The sequence below is a fragment of the Bactrocera tryoni genome, chromosome 5 (assembly GCF_016617805.1).
Source record: "Bactrocera tryoni isolate S06 chromosome 5, CSIRO_BtryS06_freeze2, whole genome shotgun sequence".
Classification (NCBI taxonomy): Eukaryota; Metazoa; Arthropoda; class Insecta; order Diptera; family Tephritidae; genus Bactrocera; species Bactrocera tryoni.
The window spans coordinates 31982149-32010054 of record NC_052503.1 but is presented as its reverse complement, the minus strand read 5'-3'; the positions used below and the strand labels follow the sequence as shown (position 1 = coordinate 32010054).

Sequence of the window (27906 nt, the reverse complement as noted above, 5' to 3'; positions counted from 1 at the left end):
ACAAAATGGTAAATTCAGACCACTATAAGCATTAGTGGGACCAGCATACATTCAATAGTATCGTATATGAACAGTGAGGGCACCACAACTCAATAATCGAAGAAAACTGTCAACATAACTTTGATTTTTGACGTGGCATTTCCGGCTTTGTCTCACCTTTGCCACGATTGTTCATAAACGTTAACGCGACACTGTTTTCCGAAAAAATTTAGTGATTTTGGACCTGACCTTTTACTTTTAGACCAAATGATATTTCAAAATGGTTTTCACTGATACTTCCGATATTCCAACGATGGCAGTAAGGTCTCTGACTGTTAATCGGCGGTTCTCAATCACCAATTCCTTTATTACATTGACGAGTTTATCATCAGTGTTGATGGTCGTCCTGGAAGTGGTTCATCGTCAACGCATTCTTCACCCTTTTTGAATAATTTGTACCAATCAAAAACACTATCCCCGAAGACCTTGAATTATGTATGAGTTATTTTAGAATTCTGTGGCAAAAATCGAGCAAGCCATAAAAACAAACCCATTAACTTAAAAACAAAAGCATTAATACAAGTATAACTTTATTTTCCACATAATTAAAATGAATTTGCAAAATTTTTTGTGTATTAATTAAAAGTGGAAAATTATTAAACATATTTTTGTATAGAATTTCGCATAAACAAAGACGTTGTTGAAAGCAATTTATGAGCATCACAGTCTAATTGATAAAAAACAAACTACCCAATACTACATTTCCGGTGAGGTTCCGAAAAGTGTAAATTTTGGTTTTAAATCATCCGCTCGTTAGCCACAACAGGCACCCCTGTGGCGCCTACATACAAGCTTCATACAAGCTTTCCACTTAGAATGTCATATATCATAAATATACATATGTATATGTACAGACATCTGTCCGCGTGTGCGTGTGTGAAGCTAGAAGCGTGAAAACAATTCGATGTATAAATTCATACATCCATACATATGTTTATAGATATATTTCGATTGCTTTGTTTTGCTCCTTGTTATTTGGAGCGTTTGATGGTGACAAGTGAACTATTCATCATAATTTCGCTGCCAACATCGTCATCATGTTTATTTATCATCACATATGCGTACATGTGTAAATATGTACCTATACATCTGTGTAAGTGTATATGTGTGTGTTTTTAAGTAACCACTCGTATCGATGTTTTTGTTGACATTTGATGGTGGATCGGCACCAGCATTTCCAGCGTTAAGTGAAAACAATCAGCGATGCAATGCGCCCTGGTGGCGTTGGCGATGTGTTGGAACCGATGTTTGCGAATTTCATTCATATTTTTATGGGTTCTTGACTGCGCTTCTACATGGCACATACATATGTATGTATGTATGTACATATGTGCAATTTCATCTTGATTTATTTATTTATCTCTTCGTCCGCTTCAAGTATTTTGCATGTGAAGCGCATTGATTGCGGGGGGCGCAGAACTCTTCGGTCGCACATCACAGCCACTCTTCAATTGTCGCACTAAAACTTTTCATTCAATTTTTTCAGCATTTCAATTTATATATTTTTCTTTTATTTTTGCGTTGTGTTTGCAGTTTTGTTTTGGTTTAATTTCGCTTGCTTTTGCATTTTTAGCCAATTCGTGTTGGGACTTTTATGATCACTGTGTGGCTATTTTCTTTTATCGCCTTCATAAGTGCTCGTGCAAATGAGACACGAAACATTTGTTCGCTATTATGGTTGGTTGTAAATTTAATCTGCAGAAACATACTTATATACATATGTATGTACAGACACACATCAATTTTAAAAAATTTAAACAGAAAAGAAATTACCGTTTATAGTGTATAGCCCCATATTTTTTCTACGAATTCTAATATATTATATTTATAATAGTTTATAAATTTATAATGAAAAATTTAAAACTCTTTTCTTATATTTTAAAATTTTAAAACAGAAAATATTTAATTGTAATTAATTATTAGTTAATATATTTAATTAGGCATGCGCCTATATGCAGGCAATTTTATTATTTCTCTTTTTCCAAATATAATATGAAACTTTCCTAAAATTTTTATACTCTCGCAACAAAGTTGCCAAAGAGAGTATTCTAGTTTTGTTCACATAACGGTTGTTTGTAAGTCCTAAAACTAAAAGAGTCAGATATAGGGTTATGTATACCAAAGTGATCAGGGTGACGAGTGGAGTTGAAATCCGGATGTCTGTCTGTCCGTCCGTCCGTGCAAGCTGTAACTTGTGTAAAAATTGAGATATCATGATGAAACTTGGTACACGTATTTCTTGGCTCCATAAGAAGGTTAAGTTCGAAGATGGGCAAAATCGGCCCACTGCCACGCCCACAAAATGGCGAAAACCGAAAACCTATAAAGTGTCATAACTAAGCCATATATAAAGATATTAAAGTGAAATTTGGCACAAAGGATCTCATTAGGAAGTGGCATATTTGGACGTAATTTTTTTGGAAAAGTGGGCGTGGCCCCGCCCCCTACTAAGTTTTTTATACATATCTCGGAATTTACTATAGCTATGTCAACCAAACTCTACAGAGTCGTTTCCTTCAGGCATTTCCATATACAGTTTAAAAATGGAAGAAATCGGATAATAATCACGCCCACCTCCCATACAAAGGTTATGTTGAAAATCACTAAAAGTGCCTTAACCGACTAACAAAACACGTCAGAAACACTAAATTTTACAAAAGAAATGGCAGAAGAAAGCTGCACCCAGGCTATTTTTAAAAATTGAAAATGGGCGTGGCGTCGCCCACTTATGAACCAAAAATCATATCTCAGGAGCTACTAGACCGATTTCAATGAAATTCGGTATATAATATTTTCTTAACATCCTGATGACATGTAAGAAATATGGGTGAAATCGGTTCACAACTACGCCTTCTTCCAATATAACGCTATTTTGAATTCCATCTGATGCCTTCTCTGTATAATATATACATTAGGAACCAATGATGATAGCGGAATAAAACTTTACACAAATATGGTATTTGAGCTGAGGTAACTCTTGTGGAAAAATTGTCGTGATCGGACTATAACTTTTCAAGGTCCCTGATATCGAACACGAAGAACTCAGTGCCTAACCTAACATAACCTAATTTTTCACCGAAAATATCGGTAAATCTCTGACATTTTCATGTAATTCAGAGGGCATCATTTTTATACTCTCGCAAAAAAGTTGTTAATAACAGTATCTCGATTATCACTTTATCATGCGAGAGTATAAAATGTTCGGTGACACCCGAACTTAGCCCTTCCTTACTTGTTAATATTGGTTTCTATAAGTTCCTTATATTCAATAATACGAATTAAACAAGAAAGTTACACACATTTTGCCTAAGCGTATTCAATAGATGTGCATTTATTAAACTTTGCTCCTAAATGTAGGCAACTTTTTTTCTTTTTTTACAGATAATGTTATTTCATAATAATGATTCAGCTCTTCGCAAAGAACGAAACTGGTCTATGCGTGGCTTATTGGCTTACCAGTTTACTTAACTAACTCTAGCAAACTAAAATGAAGAAGTTCGAATAGGAATTACGCGTTTGAAGAACAAAGCGGCGGGGCCTATGGATTGCCAGCCGAGCTATTCAAATATGGCGGCGAAGAACTGATAAGGAGCATGCATCAAATTCTTTTTAAAATATGGTCGAACGAAAGCATGACCGACGATTGGAATTTAAGAGTGCTCTGTCCAATTCACAAAAAGGGCGAACCCACAATTTGCGTCAACTACCATGGGATAAGCCTGCTCAACATCGCATATAAGGTTCGATTGACCCGGTAAAGGAGAACGACCTGATTACACTTGGAATCTCCAATTGGCGTCAAACACCGAAAAGAATGAACGACTGACGCGCTGTTGTTAACCCGGCTATAACCGCTTAGCGGTGTCTATGCGAGTAAAGAAGAAAGATATAAAGTTACTTGGGTAAATACCCATGATATATAGCTCTATAGTTGTAACAGTAATTTTTAAATGAACCTCATATTCTTTAAATATATTTTGTTGCGATATTCGTAAAGATCTCTAATGGAAATATTGTGCATTTTACAACCAGAAATTCGAATTTAGACAGCACTAGATTGATTATTCACTAGGAGGCTGATTATATGTTTAGAGCTGAGGTAATCAAAAGCCCAAGAAGTCTATTCGACCCGAGACATTACTTGTTATCACTTGTAAATTTTTTTTTGCAAAATATCGGTATTTGTCCGCCTTCAAATTAGAGGAAAACCCTTAAAGAACAACTTTTTTACCTGCACAAAAGCAACATCTTTCCCCTGATCCCCTATTGAAAATGTCTTTGGTTAAGGGTCTATGAATTAAGAAATAAGTAATGTGAATAGTAGTGTTCAGGCTAACAGGTAGATTAAACTCAGAGGCAGTTGAAAATGCCCACATAAGCGTAACTGCAATTAAAAGTGAAAATGAAATATTTAAGCAGCGAGAGAGGGTACATATCGCAGATATTAGTAATAACGTTTCAACACCTAGTCACCAACAGTATACTCAACCGTTACAATTGTAAGCAACACAAAGGAATAACGTAAAATTATGTCATAGTCATTTCTGTGAGCGACAATATAACAGTAAATGCAAATGGCTGTATTACACAATCAAAACTTCCGGCAGCTAACAAAGGGTGTGAGGCGAAGATGACATATGGCGTCAATTTATGGAAACCATTGATGTGCCACATCCCTATAAAAACCGAAAAATGGCAACATACAACAAAAGCAACAATCACAATCACAGCAATGTACGTACATCTATTTATGAAACCAAGTATGTATTTGAAAATACTAAACTAAAAATAGCTTTTATGCACAAGTGATTGTCATTTGAGAGATACACTTGTGCTAATTTAAGAACACTCTTCATAGATGTACATACCTACATACCCACATACATATATACAAAGTACTCAGGAACGCGATTTGAGATTTTGCAAAAATTAGTCAGCGCGTGTAGGAATTTACGTAAAGGGTAAATTATGCCAAAAATTCGAACTTCGTCAGTTGCTTGCGGTATTTTTTAAAAATCGCCCATGACAAACGGTAAACATAACATTATTGAATATCACTTACCACTGTTTATTTCTGTGTATCGCATCGTATATGGGACCCTCGAAATCTTTCAGCACAAAGAAGGTGCGCCACTCATAGTCGTTGAGCACGTCCAAGCCATTCTCGGAGGTGATGACAGGAACATTAAAACAGCGCGCAGCCTCCACGGTTTCTGTATCGTTAACGACATCGCCAACCAGACAGATCCTCAGATTCTCAGGCGAGGGTGAAGGTGAAATTGACATTTCTGTAAAAAAAAATAAAAATGAATAAAATGAATAAAATAAAAAACAAAACAATCAGTAAATATTAATTATCTTAAGTTACACTTTCTAAACAAAACGTTATTTAAAAAACGAATTTTTAGGTTAAAGTTAATTTTTTTAGGTTAAAAGGTTAGGTTGAAGACAACTGTTAATGCTTACTACAATTTACGTACACATCTACTACAAAAAACAAGACCTGCTTGTGATTAACATCCAACAGTATTCGACAATTTCCTTCTTCCCAAAAACATTGAAACAAAAAATATACGAAAATCGCCAAGAAACAGCGACGATAGACGATAACAACAGCGACAGGAAAGATGTGTGTGATGCTCAATTAAAACAACGCTAATAGTCGCGCAGCCGAGCAGTTAGCCGGAACGGCACGACAGCTGTTGCCAACGCACTGATTCAACAAACAAACTGTGTGCGATGAGTGAGGAAACCATACGACGCCTGCTGTCTGGCAGACCCTCAAAGATTTTACATGCGTTAGCGCGTTTTTGACTGTTGCCACAGACTGAAGAGACAATCGTTCCTTCTACAGTGAAATGTGAATGTCAAACAAGAAAAAAAAAATAGGTTATATAGGCCGAGGCGAGAGGTATTGCTATACACATTGAGATCCATAACTTATGAGACGACGAGAAAATATATGTTTCTATGTTTTAATTTCTATATTAACGGCGACTTGAGAAAGAAGTCATAAGCTTTCGCTCCTTATATAAAATGACAGATGTAGAAGAAAGAACTTCGATACTTGACTAAATCAGTATTTGTTCAATAATTTTTATCAACATTATAATCGATATTAATATTAATACACGGTTTGTCCGGAAAGTAATAGGACTGAGTCGATTTAAAAAAAATTATTGAACCAATCGTTACAATTCGTGAGAGCTGAGGTGCATGCTACTTGGATCCCCTCTGTCGTCTCAAAATGCTTGCCTTTCAAAGGCCTTTCGAGGCAAGGAAACAAAAAACATCTGAGTTGTAGGGTCACTTTCACACTCGCCGCAATTTCTGGCCGTCAGTGAGTACTTTTGCGACCATCTTCGCGCACACCTTGCACATGTTCAAGTGCTCCGTCACAAAGTCATGAACCACTGTTTTTGATAAATTTAACATCTGTGCAATTAAACGCATTAAACTTGGCGCACACGAGCCACATTGTCGGTGTTTGTCGAAGTCGCAGGTCTCCCAGCACGGTCTTCATCAGCGACCTCTTCCCGGACCTCCAAAAAAGCCTGGTGCCACCGAAACACACCACTTCTTGCTAAAGCAACATCTGGGTAAACCTGCTTGATCATATCAAACGTCTCTGTCGCCGATTTATCGAGTTTCATACAGATTTTAATCGCATACCCCTGCTCTAATGAACGCTGCATTTTCGGCTTGCACCACTCACAGAAACACGTCGCGCGAAAATGTTTGTCCTGATTCTCCAGGTGTTCGGAGATAACTGATCAGCCGTTCGTTCGTTAGTTAGGAACGCACTCTACCCAATCTAGTAGGTGCCCGCACGCTCCGAAGTACAGTCGCGGCAGGAGAAAATCAATTCTATTACTTTCTGGACAAACCCTGTAGAATGTCATAATTTCATAGGTAATATTTGCAGTTTCGTAAAAAAGGCAATTCATATTATTTCCTTCCATTTTTTATAACATACTTATTAAGGGGCACTGTTAGATGAGTCATTATTCCCGACCTGCCTGCTATATGGTGCAGAGGCGTAGACGATGGCAACGTCTGATGAGTCGACGTTAAGAGTTTTCGAGAGAAAGGTTCTGAGGAAGATGTATGGTTCTTCGCGCATTGGCCACGGCGAATATCGCATTCGATAAAACGATGAGCTGTATGAGATATACGACGATATTAACATAATTCAGCGAATTAAGAAAGCGGCTACGCTGGCTAGGTCATGTCGTAAGAATGGACGAAAACACTCCAGTTCTGAAAGTATTCGACACAGTACCCGCCGGGAGAAGCAGAGGAAGAGGAAGACCTCCACTCCGTTGGAAAGACCAGGTGGAGAAGGACCTGGCCAAGTAGCGAAGAGGAAGAACGACAGTAGCGCTGTTTTAAGCTCGACTAAAACCGCGTAAGCAATGTCTACGCCAATAAAGAAGAAGATAACCAGAGAAATCGTAGGTATTGTTTTGAAAAAAACAGTTTTCGAAAAAAAAAAAAAAACTTAAAAAATACCAAGAATGATTTTTTTTCATTTTTAAAATAGAATGCCCCTTTAAAACTATAATTGAAAAGTCGAGCTTTCGAACATGATCTACATTTTTCATCTCTTTCAAATATTTTCAGTTTCGGTGGTTGGAAAATTGCTGATTTAAAGGGCACTGAATGCTGATTTAAGCCTATAAGACCCTAAAACCCTTCCCATATATAAATTTTCCTTTCATTTTTGTTATTTGACTTTCTTTTCCTTTTCAAATGGGTTTTATTCTGCAAAGATTTTTATTCAATTTTTACTATTTCCAAAGGCTTTAGCTCTGACTTCCCCATACTACAACCCAATAAAATTAAATTTTGTCTTGATATTTCCAAAAAACTATGTCGAGATTATGTTTGGGAATCCTACAACCCTTTATCATAAATGAAAATTCTTTGAACTTCCTTCAACCGGAGTTAGCTTCTGATTGCTCACAAATGTTTTCACAATACTTTTAGGATTTTAATTTGACCAATTTTTATACTCTTGTTCAAATTCGATTTACCAAGGTGTTAGACAAAAGATAGCTTTTCATTTAGCTTTAGTTTGCCTGCACGTTTTGTTATATTTTCCCGCTTTCGCTGAATTTTGCATTTCATTTGATTTTTGTTTTTTTTTTTTCTAATTTATTGTTTGCTTTTCTTTTTGTTGCCATTTTTCTCCACCACTTGCGCCACAATAATTCAATTTCCTTCGATATTTTCATCTTTCTTTCTTCCCATGCACAATTGAAACTTGGCAATTGGTTCGTTTCGTTCGCTTTTTTCCTGACGCGTTTCAATGCAAAACAAATTAAAAAATTGAGCCGCATAGTTTTGTGTGAAAATAAAGATGAAGAGGCGCCCATACAAAACAGTTTGCATAATCAGTTGTCTTCAATTAAATGCTTCCAAAAGTACATACATATGTATGTACACACATACTACGTACAACAAAAAAAAGTCGCTCAACCATTTTAAGAGGTGTATGGACACGTGCATATATTATTTTGTGCTGTATATGTATTTCTCTTGGATAGATATGAAATAACTATGTAAACAAAATCACACACAGCCACAGAAAGTTTTTAAATTGATTTTTGAATTGTCCGAATTTTCGAATGACCTAAAGAATTATGTGCATAAAACATAAGGTGCTAAACAGTGTTAGTTTGGAAATTAAATATTTTAAGAATGACTATAGCTGCGATTTTTCAAACCTTGAAGAGTGACGAATCAAACAAACAACTGGTATAAATAAATTAGATTTAGATATAAGTGTTGAGTTGTTTCCACCTGATATTCTTCTATACACTCCCATTTTACTGATAGCGGTTCTATGGTGCCTTTTCTTGCTAGCTCATCAGCTTAACAATTGCCTACGATTCCGCTGTGGTCTGGCACTATACCAGTCTTATCACAAACGGATTCGATGCTATTGATAACGAGGTTAGGCATTCCTTGATCAACCTTGAACGCCCTGTTAATGAGTTCACGTCTAGTATCGCTACCCTGCTATTTGAGTGGATGGTCACTTCTCTAAAGGAAGCTGAATTCCGGTGCAGTAAATCCCAAGCTTAATGGCTGCAATCTCGGCTGGGTAAACCCTGCAATAGTAAGGAAGTCTAAAGCTGGAATTTATAGAGAGCTCCTGACAGTAAACCCCTCCACCAACCTTCCCCCAAACTTGGACCCGTCCGCAAAAAAAGCTCATTGTCCCTCTCCTCCAACGGCTTCTTCCCACCTACAGCTCCCTTGCCGATATATGGGCAGAGAAGAAGCCGACAGAGTGCGGTTTGACGACCAAGTGATCCGGTATGAAATCAAAGTGTGTGAGGATATCCGAGTGTTTACACGTGTGTTCTTTTAGAAACCGCGATTCTCTGAGTCTGATAGCAACTTTCGCAGCCATACTCCTTCTATGGTATATTGCAATCGATGCCTTTTTTTCTCTCTGTTCGATATTCGGCTTCCATGAAAACTTTATATCCAGGGTGAGGCCTAGATATTTTACTAAATCCGCAGACAGATGTCTCCCATTTGCGGTACCCTAGAGAACGTATTGCTCGGAAAGTGGGCATCAAGGAGCATCTGAAGTGTATCTTCTCTGCTTAGGGTCCACTTCCTTTTTGCAACCTTAAGATAACCAACGGAGACGGGGTTCTTCTGTGAGGATACGCTTTATTCGAGATCACAAAAAACGGTGGGATTCATGTAGGTTTAATATGATTGACGACCTAAAATATGGCGACCCATTTGGTACGTTCCTAATTATGTTCTAGTGATAAAGATCTTTTTTTTCTTTAGATTTAGATTAGAAATTATTAATAATGGGAAATATATGGAACGATTTTAAGAAATTTTACTTTTATCAATTTAAAATGTTTTAACTACCTATCCTATTCCTTTCTACTGAACTAATAATTAAGGAAGGAGGCATGGTTTTGCTGCAATTAAAAGTATTTTAGATGTGTTCATGCAAAGGTTCCATTAAGGACCAGTTTTATCGTCGTTAAAGTCGTACCAAAACGAATTTCGTGAAAGTCGCCTAAAATCAGTTGTTGTTCCGGAAACTATTGATGATGTGATCAAACTGATAGTGCAAGAAAAGTCATGTGACCTCTCGTAGGATTGAGACAACTATAGGAATTAGTGGGACCAGCATATAGTACATTCAATATTGCATGAACATTTAACGTTCGCTCAAAAAGAGGATCACTCTCTACCATGACAATGCGAGCTGTCACACATTGGCTGAAACTGTTGCATTTTTGAGCACTCAAAACATCGATTGGACTTCTTTTGGTACGTAAAAAAGAAACTGATAGATCAACGTTTTTCAACACCTGAAGAGGTGGTTGATGTGTTCAGAATGCATGTTTTGGGAGATACCACAATCAGAGTGGCAAAAGTGCTTTGAGAATTGGTTCAAATGCATTAAAAAGTGTATAGATCTAAATGGAGAATATTTTGAAACACACTTAAGCGATTTTCGATGATTAATATTGGTTTTGTTCTCTAATTTCGAAATATAAAAGACATTGCGAGGTTTGTGTTGTATTTGTGTAATACAGCCATTTTGTCTCCGAGTAATCACTCTTGCGAATTTGAAAAAGGTAATTTTGGGAAAAAAGCTTTGAAATATAAACTGATGTAGATGATTGAACTAAGCGGCCATACTTTGGAAGTCTGTAACTCAAAAATAGGAGATGTCGATAAACCTTTTTTCACAAAATTTATGAAAAAGTCTATTTTTATATTGCATACTCTATGCCTCTTAAGTGCACCTTAGTTGTAGTATAAAGTTTTCATTTACTAAGTTTCCCTAACTTAATGGTTAATACATACATAAATCTAAAACTTCAAAAAATTTTGCGGAAGGAAAAATACCAAAACTACACGTTACTACAAGCGATCACTGCAGACGTCATTAGATGAACGAAATGCACTTTTAATTTATTAATTTTTCCTTTTTAATTATTTGAAATCATTTGTACAATACAAATCATATTTCAAAGAACAATGGGACGGCAGGCCAGTGAAAATATTTTAATTCCAATATTTGCGGTAATTTATTGCGCAGGTTAGGTGAGGTTGGCGGCAGCAGAGCGATCATTTATTGAAAGCAACTTGAAAATTGCACAAAGCATTGCATTGCAATTGCATTTCAAAGATACTAAATCAAACGCTCATTCAACGCAGACAAGCAGTATGCTAATAGTTTACACACATATGTACATATGTACATATGTAAGAATTTACAAACATATACATATATAAGTAGGTGTGAGTGTGTATGCTTGTAAAATTGCACTTTCCACGATTTCGAACGCGGACTATCTTAATGGAAGAAGCGCACACACTTGACTGATTGAAAATGCTTAAATGTTTGTATATGTATGGGTATGTAGATATGTAAATATGCATGTATGTTTGCGTAAATATTGTCTGTTTGGATATCTGCTAAGCAGCAAAAGCTATTCAGCCAATCAAGCATTTCATTGCCGTTAGTATTTTAATTAGAACACAAGTCAAGGATCAAAATGCAATAAAAGGCGCGAAAAATGAGAGAAAGTGCGCATGCATTTCCCCAACCAATTCTCCAACTCATACATACTTCATTTTGATTATGTACATATGTATGTCAAGAAGTGGAGCCAAGAGCAGGCAACCAGACCAAACAAGTTGATGTTCCCACACAATCAACTGCATGGACCAATAAAGTATATGTAAGTTCAATTGTGCAATTGTAACGGTTTCAGCGAAATAAGCCTTTAATAGTATAAATATTTATGTGTGTATGTGCATCCATCCCGCTGCTAATCCAATTAAATTCAGAGCGACAAGGCGCTGGAGGTGGCCTCTCGACTTGTGTCGGCCGGCGGGCGGTTGGTTAGCAACCGACCATTTCAGAACGCAGTCGCAATCAAAAGACATATTGCGCTCGCGAAGGCAAGACGCGTTGTTGTGGGCGCACATCTTCATCATCCACACTCAGCAAAGAAATACACAAATTTGATCATATACATATATGTGAGTATGTATGTACTTAGTCACTGACTAGTTTGCAAATTGCAAAACAAATAATTCAACATATGGACGACGGCGCATTTGTGTGCCCCACTTGCATCTACAAAACTATAGGAAAGAATAATACTATACTGTAAACAACAACACATTGGAATTGTGTATTTGGAGAGATCATGTGAAATGACAATTTATGACATTTGACAGAGCAAATATGGGGATAAGTAACTCACACGTGGAACTGCTGTATATGTATGTTGATTTGCAAATTTTTTTTAGTATACATTGTGACAAAAAAGCACCCGGAAATTGTAATTAAATTACCCAGGTAAAAGATATTTCAAAAAATGTTGATAGAACTGTCTCTAAATACCAAATATGAGCGATCTATCAACAAGTCTGTTTACTGCAACTGCTTAAGATGGTACACCTCAGTAGTGCGTTGAGATTTTTAGAAAGGATAAAAATATCGAACAAACAATTCGTCTCAAATCTTGTATTTCTAACCAAATTTCGTGTGCGGAATGGTTGGGAATGTTGGAAAAGGCTTACGGTGATTCAGTTTTATCAAAAACACAAACCAACGAGTGGTACAAAGATAAAGTTGAATTTTTTTCAAAAATAGTACCGTAAACATGTCTGTTTGGATATGCTCCATCGGGCGAATCCCAATCCCACATTCATGGAGAGCATTATAACTGCCCGTGAGGCATGGGTTTATGAGTTTGACATGCAAACAAGTCAACAATCATCGCAATGGAGGGAAAAAACGAGCCGAAACAAAAAAAAAAAAAACAACGCCAAAGCCGCTCAAAAATCGAGGTGATGCTCACTGTTTTTTTGATATTCGTGGTTTGGTGCATCATGAATTTGTTCCGTAGGGATAGACGGTCAACAAGAAGTCTCCGCATGACACTGGTCACCTCTTTGCATGCGCCACCAACTCCACTCATCTAACATCCCTCACCCTTTGGCCCGATGACTACGACGACAACTTGGCTAACCCTTACCATCCTAACGTGCTTATGAAAAGTGTTTCGAGGACTGGAAAAATCGTTAGCATAATTGTTTTATATTTGGTAGGTATTATTTGAAGTCAAAAACAACCGTCGTCCCTTTTACAAAACGAAGATCTCTTCCGGGCTTGAGGTCCCTATAGAGAATTGGAGGTGGCCACGGTCAAAATCCTAGGCCTCACATCAGACTCAACCTAGCAGTGGAATAGTCATGTGGAATTAACACCGTCCAAAGCCACCAGAGCACTCATGATATGCAGACGCCTGGCTGGTGGATCATGGTTTTGCAAGGGGTTGCAAGCCAAGATCATCAGGTGGCTGTATACCATGAATGTAAGGCCTATTGTCACTTATGGAGCGGTTGCTTGGGCAACGCAGTCTTTGGTAGGTTTTCAACTGTCGAAGCTTTATCTACGCTTCACCGCTCTATCTAATCACCATACAGGCATCGAAGCATACCGTCCTGCTAATGGCAGCAAAGGGGTACGGTAAAGGGAGGATGATTTTCCCTCAACATATCAAGGCCTTAGGGTAAGACACACCACTGGCCCTTCTTCCAAGAGACGGTGTTACGAAAAGGGTAAACTTAACAAATAAGTTAAAAATTACTCTCCGCAGTAAGGCTGAGTGGAGTGATTTCACACCCTACATACTACTGAGGGACAGCATTATCTAGTGGTACACTGACGCATACCAATCTATCCATATACTCAGCTATAATCAAGCGGCACTAAAAGCGATCTCAGGCTACGAGATCAAATCGCTCTTAGTAGAGGAGTGTATGGTAAGGTAGAAACGCCTATTAGTTTGCAATCGTGTACACCTGATTTGGGTGCTAGGACATAAAGAAGTAACAGGTAACGAGCTGGCCGACGAACCCGCCCGTTCAGTCGCTGCTACTGGGATGATGGAGCCAGAACCATGCGTTGCGGTGGGCTCCCATATTTCGTCTCCTTGTCGCGCTCTATACTGGACACTGCAGGCTCAAGAAAAACATGTCCAACATGGAACCGGAAACCGGGTCTGTTTCGGTTACTTAGACCCGACAATCGTGGGAACGGATAGTGATATAGTCTGAAATGTTGCCTTGAACAATAATTGTTGGAAAATCTAGTAGTAGTGAGTCAATTTATGTGCTTTTTGTGACTTTTCCTGGGACTTTTCCCGATTGTAACGAAAATTAGCATGCAAATTAGATGTTAAGTACTGTTTTAACAAAAGTAAAAGTCATAATGAAAAATGCTATTATAAAGATATAAAAGAACTTCCTCCACATAGTCACAAAACGTTAAATTTGCAATTGAAATAACGATGTATATTACGTATTATATGACAAAAAAATGTTTGGTAAATAACAGGTGTTTCCGTTGTCGCTTGTTGACTTTCTGTTGCACGCCGTTGTAGGCTGCACTCCATACAAACACACGTGCATATGCTTGTCTCTATGGCATATATGTACATACATACATGTAATACCAAATGTATACTCAAGTGTTAATGAACAATAAACCAAATTAGGAAATATTGTTTTATTTGATAAAAGGGCTTTTAGGAGAAATAAATTTTAGACCATACAGCAGAGCTGCAATGAAAAATTAGCATGCGCTATAACATAAGTAAAGTTTGAAGACAATTTAAAAATGTTATCATACTTGTATGTTGAGCTTACAGTTAGAAACACAGCTCCAGTTTCGCTGTTAAGACGTTTACTCCAGAACCCAAATTTGATTATCTTTCACAGGTGAAAAAGTTTCAATATTATTGATTTTTATTATAACTTTTGGCATATTTAATGTATAAAGGTTTTGACTAAATAATAATCCGGGCCAGATTTCTTGAAGATTACTCCCTAAATATCAAAAGTTTTCCGTGCAAAAACTTAATTTTTTTCGTGCAATTTGCATGACAGCTAAAGTATATCCTATAGTGGTTTAATCTGAAAATTTTCTTAGAAGATTGCACCATTATTTAAGCAATAATCCATACCACATTTTTTGAAGATATCTCGCAAAATAAAAAAATTTCCATAAAACACTTCATTTTGATCGTTCAGTTGGTGTGGCAGCTATATGCTATAGTGATCCGCTATCGGAATTTCCGGCAATTAACAACTTCTTGGAGAGAAAAGGCAGTGTGCAAAACTTCAGATCGATATTTCAAAAATTAAAGGACTAATGCGCTTATAGCCAGACTTTGTTTCCTTCAAAGTTTTACAAATTTGGCTGCAAACTTATTATTGGGTAGTCGAAAAAGTCTTTTCGTATTTCTATTCAAACTTCATACTAATAAATAAACAAACATGTGCCATTTTGGTTGACCACTTTTTGCCAGAACTTTCATCAATGTAAATCGAAATTTCCAAAACGGAAGCGATCGAACCATTGTTGTGCTACACGACCTGACGCATCATCGTCTCCATAAACTTTACAAATTTCATTGGTGGCTTGCTTGGCATTCTTCCCATTTTATAAAAACAATTTCAAAATATAGCGAATTTCTTCATTATCATTTTTGAACAGCTTTTATCTTTTTTCAACTTCCCCGAATTTAATGAAGCTTAAAACCTTTTCACCTTTCCAACACTATATGATATGACACAATGTGATTGGTAGCATTAGAGATATACGACTGCAACATCTATTGACAAAATACGAAAAGACTTTTTCGACTACCCAATATAACCTGTGCAGGGTATGCAAACGTACAACAATTAATTATAATATTATTCTGCAAACCGGTGCAATAAGTATTGGACCATTTTCTGCCTGAAACTAAAATAAATATTTAGTTTATTGTTCTAATTGTTTATTTGCAGTGAAGAATATTTATTTATCTGGTCAAGTTCCATTGATCATCCACTAATGTGATCCAACTATTAAAATACTTGTATACAAATGTACATACATGGTTGGTATACGCTTACAGCTACATAATAAAGCAGTTCGATTCTAGTTTTTATTACAGAAAGAATTTCCCTATGCCTCATTTATTGGCCAATTGCCAAATTAGATGAATAAAGGCAGAACAATTTAACGATGCTTTACTTGGGCAACCGAAATCACTTTGTTAACTGAAATACTGACACATATCCAATGCATTTCAATGCAATACCATTTTGCTATAAACATGTGCACACGCGTTTACACACATACTTAAATAAATTGTGACAAAAAAGTTCCCGGAAATTGCAAATAAAACGCAAAATATTTAATTTTCATCACAATTTATTTTATCGCCTTCAAAGTAATTCCTACCAGATGTGATACTTAGAAAAAATCACATATCAAAAAAATCAAATTCGTTCACAGTGGCAATCTTTTCGAAAAAAAAATCGACTATATCAGGACGAGACTAAAAGGAACGCATTTCATACCCAAAAGATCCACCAAAATCATTCGAGCGGAGTCGCGAAGGATATCGGGCTCTCTTGTCATCGCATGACGATTTTCCAACACCATACCCTCTACTTTTCTAATATTTTCATCAGTTGAAGAGTTCGAAGGTCGGCTATTGCAAGTCTTTAACGTCATCTCGACCGTCTTTGAAGTCTTTGCACCACTCGTATAGTTCTACCAACTTATCAAAACACATTTTTTTAAATATTATTTACCCGCGGAATTAAATTACAATTTCCGGGTGCTTTTTTGTCCCATTAAACGTATATGTAATACGATGAGTGGGCACAATATATTAATTGGGTGATTCTCGCTTGTTATTCTAATTTTCCAGCTTTGGGCGCATTCTCAAAGCTGTTAATAAATCATGGTGTGAATTCAAAAAATATACACACGTATTTCGAATTGCGTTTAAAAATGAGAAAGCAATAAATATTTGAAGCAATTTCTTTATCAATCAATGAAAATAATTTATTTTGGTATTTTTGACTATATAGTAGCGCCTCTAAATGCGCACGTGTAAGAGCAGCTGAAATTTTAAATCAAAACACATTAGCATTTAACGCGATTCCACTTACTGCTACATACAATACTAAGGAATACCCTTTGTATTTTATGGCACATTTGAACATCGTTTGTATGTAAATGCATACATATGTAACAATTAGAATGAATGGCAAATTTGAAGCACTTAAAATTGCGAAATTTTCATCAAATAGAAAATATGTGAACTTTGGAATCAACTATGCATTGTATTTTTTCCAATTTTATGGTTCCTTGACGAAATTGACCGAGTAATTGCCATTAACAAATGTACATACATACATACCTTAAATTGATAACCAGAAGTAAAGTTCATTATACATTTCAAGGTCCTTCAATATAAAATTAAAAAAATTTTATTCCTTTCAAGCATACATACAGTTATGGACAAAACAATAGGCTCAATAATTCAGATTTTGTGAAGATTAGTGAAAAAAATCACTATTAAAAGGAATTAGTTTATCTTAATCTTCATTGCTAATGTGAAAGAAACCTTAAATTGAAATTAAGGAAAACATTATTTGGACATGACAGTGTCTGTCCATATTTTCTTTAATATAAAGTACTGACCCCATTCCTGGCCAGGATGGGTTTTAGCTCTTTTATTTTAGAGTTTTTCTTAGTGTTCCAAGCTAAATGCTTTTCAGAACCGTGCTCTCACCAATAATATCCCTCAAGCACTCAATTTTTTTGTAGGATTCAAAAGGATTTAATTAAAATTTAACTTATAAAGAAGTATTATATTATTTTGATCATAAATGTAAGTGCATAGGAAAATTATATATAATAATTTCAAAAATAAAAATTAGACAAAATATTTCTCTATCTATGAATATGTATGTTTTCAAACAATTTCTAATTTTGCTAATCAATATTCCAACTTAATTATATGTAGTAATGGCAACAAAAAGATTGAAAAGTACACATCGTTGTTTTTGATTTCTCTTTTCCACAGGTTATATACGTTTGTTCTATACGCCTCCAAGTATACATTGTAAATATGTATGTATGTATGTATGCAGGTACATCTGATCTATCTACGCCTGCACCTTCTTAGACTGTATTCAAAATTTACCTGTAACCTTAGCGTAAATTAAGCTAAAATCAGGTTTTGTGCACGAAATGCAAACAAAAGAGATTAATCTAAGAAGTTACAAGGAAGCAAGAACTGCAGCATCAAAGGCATGTCTGTGTAGCTATATTTACCAGTGACATACTAGCATGGAGTAAAGTGCGAGAAACTCGATATCTCACTGCAGCAGTTCAGCAAATATGTAGCTACAACAACTATGTGCATATAAATGTGGCAAGCATAATTCACTCGTCGCGGTTACTTCCACAAGTATGTTTGTTTAACGCCTGGCTGATCTCCGGTCTGCTCGCCGAACACTCATCTGTTGGTTGACTTAAGTCCCTTTACTATTTTATCTTCAATCCACATGTTCGCTGTTGCACATGACGATTGTTTGCGTTTTGTTCTTTTTTGTTGCAGGAATATTTCTACCTAAATACCTAGAACAGAATATCTACATACATGTGCATAAGTATATAAAATCAATTGAACTTCCCTAGAAAGGAAGCAAAAAGACACTTATGACAAATTTGCCCTCCCTGCATTTACCATTAATGATGGAAGCAAAAAAGCAAAATTAATACTAATGCAGACTGTTTACTAAGTTTAAGGCGCCTTTGGGCAAAAGGAAGAGGTGACAAATTATTTTGCTATTTTCAAATATGTATATGTAAAGGTTTTTTAAATTTTTATAAATTTTATATTATATTATTAAAAATTTGCTTGAACTTTCACAGTAACAATGAATGGAAAATGAAAATTGAAAAAACTCCACGTCTTCGTCACACTAAAAAATGTCAAAAATTAAAAATCTAATGATAAGAGATTATTTTTAATTTATATGTGGGCATTTGATTTTGACGTTTAGTATAAGTAAAATACACAAACTTATGTATGCGTTCATATAGAAATATAGAAGCCTTCAGTATCCGTGTTTGCGTGATACAAAAATCTATAAGCGTATTTAATGTATTTCTTGACAAGAATTCAGATGTTCAGTGTTATGCGCCAATTTTTCCTACTCAGTGGATTCTCACAATATTCTCGCACGCAAATCAGAAAAAGCGCTTAATATTTTGTGGTGCAGTAAAAATGACAAAATACAAAAGAAGAGGCGTAGTGACGTTGTTTCTGGCAAAAAATTAAAAGATCGGTTAAGTTTGTATTGTTTTGTATGTATACAGAACATGCACACATTTGTAGACATGAATGTAAATACGTAGGCTTCAATATGTATGAGATATGAATATGAATTAAAAAGTTATTTTTTATTTATTCACAGTTGCTTACTGACTTTTTTTAATTCTAACCGTTAAAATCAAAATTAATGGATTATTGTTTGCCGGACAGACACACTACTATGAGCAAAAAATGGGTATGGCTTTGTTCATAACTTTTAAATTCCTAATTTATTATGCAAAATCTATGTCGTCCTCCTCAAAGTAATCCCTCGTGGCCCCAAAATACTTGTGTCAACGTTTTTCTCAATCCTCGAAACAGTTGTTAAAGAAAATTTCCGGAATACTTTTTGACTTAAAAGGGCTTTGTCGGTTTGGTTTGTCGTCATCCGTTCTCGGCTCTCTGTGTTTAATTTGTACCAATCAAAAACACTTGCTCGCACAAACAATTATCATCGAAGGTCTTTTCTAACATTTTGAACGTTTCGCCACCAGAAATTTAATTCCGCACACAAAATTTAATGGAACTTCTTTGGTGCAGAATTTCACTTATAGTAAAAATCAACGAATGCACCTTAATTATTTCAAAACGACAAGAGTATACTCAGCGATTATTTTGATGTGACATTTGATAGATCATATTTGCTATATGCTCCGTTCCCACGACAGTCGGGTAGTCGGGACAAACCTGGATTCTTATCCGACCAAGGACTTGCAACTCGGCAAAATCCTACCGCTACAACAACAACTGCAATATGCTATAGTGGTTCGATCTAAACCATTCGGAGATTACACTTTTACCTTAGGCAATAAACCAACCGTCAACTATCGTATCGATATCTCAAAAAATGAGAGATTAGTTCGCGAATATACAGACAGACGGACATGGTTAAATCGACTCAGCTCAACTTACTGATCTTTTACACATTATAGGATTTTCGACCTTTCCTTCTGGGTATTAACAAACTTAATAGTTGATAATTATTATACACAAATTATTCCTATATAAACTTTGTTAATTATTGTATTTGCTTCAAAGGAAAACTAATAACAAGCAATTTCTCAGGGATGCGGAAAATGTAACAGGTAGCGTGATATAAGTATGTACTTATGTATGACAAAGCAAATCGTCCTTTTTTTCCTATATGCTTTTAAAATAAACACAATTGAATGTGTAAAACATTCACTAGAATATACCACATTACAACTTACCACTTTTAGATTGTTCATCTATAGTTTCCATTGCGTCCATATAACTTTTTTAATATTCCAGCTATTTTATGTATATAATTTGTTAAATTGCTAACCTTCTCGCAGAGAGGTCAGGTAATTTTGGATTGGAATCAGCACTTAACTTCAATAATTCAACTAAATTCCATAAATGTAAATTTTAAAATGCGCAAACACCAGCGTACGTTGTACACATAACTGGGTTTGCAGCTGTTGATCGAACGGCAATGGAAAATACTCGTAACTTTGGGGAAAGCAACAAACACCTGGTTTAAAAGTAACACAATTTTTACCGAAAGATTGCTATTTTAAAAAGAAATATTATTTTCTTTAAAATCTCACTTATATTATTAGCACCACAAATTGTACTGAACCACTTCTTTCAACACACTTCTTTGAAATTTTTGCCACTGCGCGCACGGTTTCAAGGGCGCGCAAAATATTTAAAGCCTTTTGTTCTGCTCGTCTTACCAAATTCAGTTTTCTTTCAAATTAAAATTCCCCTTTTTATTTCTTTTCTTCACTCTTTTATTGTGTCAAGTGATAACATTTTCTGATTTTCTATGCCATTTACACATCAAATAATTTAGAAAAATCCTCATTTTGTATTGCCAATGAGAAAATTACTTTTCACCGCCGCATCGCGCAAAATTCCAAAGTGAACCGAACATAAAATGCAAAACAACCACAAACAAATACACCGCGACGCTGCGCTACGAATACGAATACGGCGAAATTCACTGACTTGACTGCGGCGCTCTGCCTTCAAAAATTGAACCTCAACGGACAGATAAATGCTATGAAAAAGTGAGGTTACGCTGTGTTCAATGAGCTCTGACGCTGTCAAAGAATATTTTTATTGCTAAAAGATAGGAACGCGTTTTTCTAAAATGCTACTGTTACACAGGTGTCGCTGAGAAGTTTTTAAATACATATAAACTTTCTTAATTGTTATAATTGAGGGAAATAACTACAAAATAATTCAATACAGCATGTTTTGATTGAATGACCTATTTAAATATATTATTAAATATGAAGTTGAATACATTTCAGAAGTATTTAAGGTAATGTATTTATTTATTTGGATTTATGGAAGTATATGCTTGGAAATAATTATGCGATACGTTTGTATTACTAAATTAAATCATCATAATTATTTATTATCATTTCCGTAAGTTTTAAGTATGAACATTATTTTCAAACTTGGTATTCGGTTAGCCATCCGTACTGCTCGTTGTATTTATATGTCACTAGCGTAAACAGTACATCAATGCAGCAATACGTCAAACAGTAGAACTGACAGTTCTTCAATACGTCCATCAGTATATATTTGTTTATCAATCCTTCCAGTAGTTCAGAATTGGCGTATTAACTTTGTTTATAAATGTGAAATTAAGACTAAAACTTTTTAATGTAGAATTTTATTCCGTTTCCGGTCGCAGTTTCCAATTTTCAATAACTGTCAAAATTCAAAATGTTGGCACCGGATAAGTATCTCTCTCCAATGAAACAAATGACTGGTGCCGAAGAAAATCGACACTTTTTGCGGGCATTCATACACACATATAGGGATTTGCCAGTGTTATGGGACACTTCTTTACGAGATTACACAAATCGCGATAAACGCGCTGAAGCATACGAACAACTTGTACCCATCTATCGCTACCTCAAGCGAGATGCAAATGTCGAAGACGTTAAGAAAAAAATCAACACGCTGCGGACAAACTATCGCAAAGAATTGAAAGTTGTGGAAAGTTCACGACGCAATGGAACCATTCATCATCCACGTTGTTGGACTTTTCTTGAATTAGATTTCCTACGCAACACTGAAAAGTTTCTAGCTGTCAATCCCAGTACGCGAGGTGATTCATTTTCCGCATTCAGTGAGAATTCGCAAACACAATCTTCCTTTCTGGATCCACCAGGTTCCAATTATAATTTTCGCTCCATGATGGGAGCAAACACAGTGCAATCACCTCCCAGTATTGCCGAAATGTTCCACAAATCTTTTGGGCATACGCAAAAATTGGAGCCAGAGCAAACTCCACCACCGTCTGCACCACAAGTAGTAGCTACGAGTTCGTTATCCAATGGACAGTCTGTAAATTCATCAGATTACAATCACACAGGGCAACAAGCAGATTCTGTAACTAGCTCAGCAAAACGTTTGCGTTTTTCACCGGCGAATGCCACAGGTGGTACCGGACAAACGCCAGATGAGCTACTTAATATAGCTTGTGACTATCTTTCCAGTACATTTCCTGAAGAGGAATCTATCGCAAGGACCTGGACTCATAAGCTCAAACGTTTACAACGTGAGCAACGTTTATTAGCGGAAAAATTCATTAATGAAATACTTTTTGAGGCAGAATCAGGTACTTTACATCGTGGTTCGGTGCATATTAACAGTTTCGAGCCATTTGTTCGTTTTGAAGAACAATCAAGTAATGACCAAGAAAATACCAAATCCCAAAGTCCCAGCGTACATACATCCACCGCAACAATATCGCATGATGGTGAAATTAAATCTACTTCGAATGCTGATGCATCTGAAAACGGCAATGCTACCGTTAATGAAAATGTATACGAAAACTATCAGAACTAAACATTACTTAATTACTTATATATGTATTAAGCTAAAATGTAAATAAACTTATGTAGTGCTCAATGGTACTTCTATTATCTTGAATTTGTTATCAAAACGTTTTTTAATTAAGTCATTTTGTCAATATATTTACATACATAAACTAAAAATGTTTTTATTAAACAATTATTCTAATGACTAGCAGAGAAGTACGTAATTTATTAAAATAAACTATACCGTTACGCCAGTTTTCTCCGTAAGTTTTACATTCATTTTTAGTTGACGCGTTGATAATTTGACATACTACGAGCGCACCACAAAAATGGTGATGCCGCGGCAAACAACAAGCTGGCACCAATCATTGGACGATGCAGGATCCACGCAATTGAGGCTATAATTAGTGCAAGGGACAATGATAACATGATATTAGCACCAACGGGGAACTGTGGATCCGGCGCTAAGACAGCGAGGAAAGCAATACGGCTTACTGGGGGAACAATATACAATATTTTTTTTATTCATAAATCTTACATTTTGAAAATACTTACACATAATATGTAATAGCTTGGATGTACACGTAACACCAAAGAACACCAAAACCCAACCCATAAAGCGATAGCCCCACGTAGTAAGCCGTTGCGCGTGATGTTCTCGCTTAAAAACTTCCGCAAGTCCGAGTTCGCCGCTATATACAAGCAGTATATCAACGCCTCGACTGGTTCGATATGGCAATATTTTGTTATTCATCAATTTTCCTACTACAGTGTACTAAAATAAATATGTATTTATATTTAATATATAGCAACTGCAATTGTTTCTTTTACTTACCATTTCGCCCTCCATTCCAGCAAACGAAAATAGTAAACGTATGTCGCCTATTTCTGGATTAAAAACATCGTTTGTGTGGTAATATAGCCCTAAATGCATTTTAATTGTAGGATCGTCTGGCCTTGTATCGGAAGTCAATTCCACGTAGTTTGTAAATTTATTCTTGATTTCGTTACCCAGTTCGTACTTGCCAATGAAGACCGCGTCAGCAACTTGTGTTTGGCTTTCTATAGGAAATCGATCAGGATTTTGATGTCCCGTGCGTATGTAAAAATTACGGGAGTCAATTAATTTGTCACGCCACTCGGTATAGTAATAGTATGTACGACTTTCTGTTTGCACAGATGCAACACTTTCCCCATAATTGTGTTCCCTGTGAAGAAAAGCGATTATTTATATATGATTCTATAAAAAAAATTCCGTAATAGGCGTTTTGCGAGTTTCTACACTTAAAACTATACTTTTGTCAGATTCACTATAACTGATCTCACATTGACTCCTCCACCCATTGAAACATTTGTACCCGACGCTTCAATTTTACGGCAAGGATTTGTATGTTGTAGTCTGGTTCTGTAAGTGGTTCTCCAATCACTATAGATCCAGTCATATGTACTATCCGACCATTGTAATTGTACTCCAACTCTTCATTAGGATCCAAAGTTATTGCATCATCAAGTGCTTCATCAAGAGATAAAATTGTGTGCACAGCTCGTCCCTATAATTACCAAAATTATAAATTTGTTGTTAAATTTAACATCAAGTTAGCATGGTGAATTTACTTCATTCCAGGAGAGTACGCATAATCCTCCAGTAAAAAGTATACAGCCAAAAGTAGCTATTAGCCAATTTGACCGGAAGGCCTCCAAAAGCGCCATTACTAAACGCTCTACACACACTTATTTCTCAGAGATAAATGAAACATTTCATCTTAATGTTTAATATAATAGTGGTATATGGTTCCTCTAAAATAAGTGATTATATTATTGCTAATTCTGAAGTCTTCTTCTGACAAAATGCGAAATACCTTGCAAAGGGAAGACAGGGAGGTCAAATGTGTAACAGCTGATTTTGAGTGACGAGTAGCTGTTTGGTATGTAAATAACTGTGGGTAAACCGGTGGTGGTGTTTATTAACAATAGTTAGAATATTATTCCACTCTTTTGCCTAAGTAACTTTAAACATAAAAAATATTGTTATATATATCGAACAATATGGTTTTACCTTCGGCGGAAGAACTTGCAGATTTGGTGTTCAAGGAATTTAGGCGATTACCAAAAACTGGAAAACCCGCCACGAACGAGTGGACAATCCTTTCTGCCATACTAATGCACGATACTGCAAAAGGTATATCTAAAGTCGTAGCTATAGGATGTGGCACCAAGTGTGTAGGCCATACAAAACGTTGTTATCAGGGTTTCATCCTAAATGACTCGCATGCTGAAGTACTGGCTAGACGTGCACTTCTTCGCTATATTTACTATCTTTTGAAGCGTGTAAAAGAACACAGGGATGATAGTGTTTTCCAGTGGGATAATGAAAACGTTTGCTTTCGATTACGAGCAGAACTAAGTTTTCATTTCGTTAGTACACAGACACCTTGCGGTGACGCTTGTATTCGAAACGAAGCTATTGAAGAAAAAAGTACAAAAGAAGAGCGTAATATTAATGATGCGCCTACTGAACCAAAACAGAAAAAACGAAAAATGAATAATGGAAATGATGAAAAAGAAGGTTATGCACCCAACGGCGATGATAATGTGGGTGCTATCTTACAGGCATGTAAAAAGGATACTGTCTACACAGGTGCGAAATTAATTGGTTTAACAGATGAACAGGATGCAATGCAACAAAAAATCGGCGCCGTAAGAACGAAACCTGGCCGTGGGGACCGCACTCAATCTATGTCATGTAGCGATAAGCTGGCGCGTTGGAATGTGTTTGGTGTGCAAGGAGCTTTGTTAGACACATTACTAGCGCAACCTATTTATTTTGAAACACTGAATTTTGTTGGCGGTGCAAAAAATGAGCCAGCAATCAGACGTGCAATATATGAGCGCTTTATTGACAATGAATTTAAATCTACCAGATTTAATGTTCACAAGCCAACAATAAGGTTCAGTGAAACCGTTAAGTTTGAATATGTTGAAAACGACAACCGAAAAAATCCAGCTGCAACTTGTATATCATGGTGCGACATTCCTCTAGATTTAAAGTAAGTTAGTTATACCCTGAACAGGGCGTAGCTAAGAAGTTTGTAACACCCAGAAAGAAGCACAGTAGATCTATGTCCGTCTGTCATACACTCGTTCTTTTTCCCCAAGAAGCTTCTCATTTGTCGGAATCAGCGATACCGGATCACCATACCATGAACTATCAAAATTAAGTTCTTGTATGAAAACTTTTTTATTTAACAAGATATTTTTACGAAATTTGGCATTAATTATTGTTTAAGTATAATTTTCGAACTAATTGTTCAGATCAGTCCATAATAACACTGTCATACACAGTGTTCGATCAAAAGCAAGTCCTTGTATGGAAAACTTGTATATCTGCCGATATATCTCCACGACATTTTGGATAAATTATTATCTAAAACATTGGTTTAATTTCCGAACAAATTGTTCAGATCGGACCACTATATTTACCATACAAACCGAACTATCAAAATCAAGTTCTTGTATTTTTTTTATTATAGAATATATGTATGTATTTTCACAAAATTCGAAATGTATTATTGTCCAAGGCAAGGTTAAAATCTCCGAATAAATTGTTCAGATCGAAACAGTTTAGCATATATGTATGTGCCATAAAAACTGTCAGTTCAAAATCAAGTTCTTGAAACATTTTAATTTATGAAGTTTTAATTTGTGTAGTGAAATTAAGTGTTTTGTTGTTTTTTTTTAATTGATATTATACCAATAATAATAATTTTGTATCCTTTGTAGACCTTATGAAGTCTCAGTAAATGGTCGTAAACAAGGTGTTACAAGAAAAATGTTTGGCACACTACAAGCTGCAGTAAAAATTAGTAAATACAACCTATTGCTTGAATATGTGGATATATTAAGAGTGGAGCCGAAACTGAGACAAAAATATCTAATCGATCTCGAAAACCTTGAAAATTACAAATACTGTGAATACAAAAAATTAGCAAGAGAGTATCAAACGGCTTGGACCCTGGCTAAACAAAACTACTTTTTACAATGGATTGAGAAAATACCGAATTTTAAGTCATTTAGTTTAAAAATACGCCCACTCGATTGAAATATGTTCAAGTCATTTATTTATATATATAATGTCAATAAATATTGGATGTGTGTATGTATGTAATAATAGCTATATTTGTGATATAATGGTTCAACTGTATAAATATTATTATGTACAAATTTTGCTTACCCTTAGCTGAAATAGATTTAATTTAATATTTTTTTTTTTTAATATTCGGAACATCAATTTGCAACACAAAGCTATGTATGTATATAATTTTCAATATGTTAATACACACATACGCCTATACTTTGTTTAATACAAGCTGTTGTGCAATAAGCATAATTTTTTTGTTTTTTATTTAACGCAAACGGTTCACATTTAAAAGCACAAATATAGTTGTTTATTTATATTGACTATATTCAAATACATTTTTACTTATTTTTTACAATCATAGTTATTTTTTATTATGCGCCTTTGCATGGTTTTAATTATAATTATGACAAACACCGTAAAATATTTATTTCGATTTGTGTGAATTTTTGGTGTTGTTTGGCGTGGAATATACTTAACCTCCAAATAAAGAGTTGACAAACGAAATCATTTTGAAATTTTGGTTTTATTGAAATGTAATCAATTTAAAATAGATACAATTTCGTTAATTATATAGACGCTTACGAACGAGTTTAACAAATAAAACTAAGCACATACATGCATAAAAAGTATACGTAAAATAGAAATAACACAACTCCAAAGGAAGTTAACGAAATTATTAAAA

At 35.6% G+C, this 27906-nt stretch overlaps 4 protein-coding genes across 5 annotated transcripts in view; 2 read left to right on the top strand and 2 right to left on the bottom strand.

Annotated features, from left to right (window-relative positions):
* Nucleotides 1–21240, bottom strand: part of LOC120777503 (protein ECT2) — a 41346-nt gene extending 20106 nt beyond the window's left edge. The window contains exons 1-2 of one of the 2 annotated variants that reach the window (XM_040108854.1): nt 20492–21240; nt 5102–5327 (exon numbers count right to left, since the gene is read on the bottom strand). In XM_040108854.1, coding sequence (XP_039964788.1) covers nt 5102–5327; nt 20492–20531 — 266 coding nt within the window. In that variant the 5' untranslated portion in view covers nt 20532–21240. The remainder of the gene's footprint in view (nt 1–5101; nt 5328–20491) is intronic. The other variant, XM_040108856.1, reaches the window with a different exon arrangement.
* A 613-nt stretch (nt 21241–21853) lies between these two features.
* Nucleotides 21854–23191, top strand: LOC120777526. Its single transcript, XM_040108907.1, has one exon. It carries the CDS (start codon nt 21984–21986, stop codon nt 23112–23114), a length of 1131 nt encoding a protein of 376 aa, XP_039964841.1. The 5' UTR covers nt 21854–21983; the 3' UTR covers nt 23115–23191.
* Nucleotides 23192–23193: 2 nt separating this feature from the next.
* LOC120777527 (transmembrane protein 43 homolog) lies at nt 23194–24936 on the bottom strand. Its single transcript, XM_040108909.1, has 5 exons — nt 24701–24936; nt 24413–24636; nt 23922–24294; nt 23642–23861; nt 23194–23580 (listed from the first exon to the last, which is right to left on the bottom strand). Exons 1-5 carry the CDS (start codon nt 24794–24796, stop codon nt 23369–23371), a joined length of 1125 nt encoding a protein of 374 aa, XP_039964843.1. The 5' UTR covers nt 24797–24936; the 3' UTR covers nt 23194–23368.
* A 121-nt stretch (nt 24937–25057) lies between these two features.
* LOC120777525 (tRNA-specific adenosine deaminase 1) lies at nt 25058–27739 on the top strand. The gene is made up of 2 exons (XM_040108906.1): nt 25058–26133; nt 26867–27739. Exons 1-2 carry the CDS (start codon nt 25133–25135, stop codon nt 27183–27185), a joined length of 1320 nt encoding a protein of 439 aa, XP_039964840.1. The 5' UTR covers nt 25058–25132; the 3' UTR covers nt 27186–27739.
* The last annotated feature ends 167 nt before the right edge of the window (nt 27740–27906 follow it).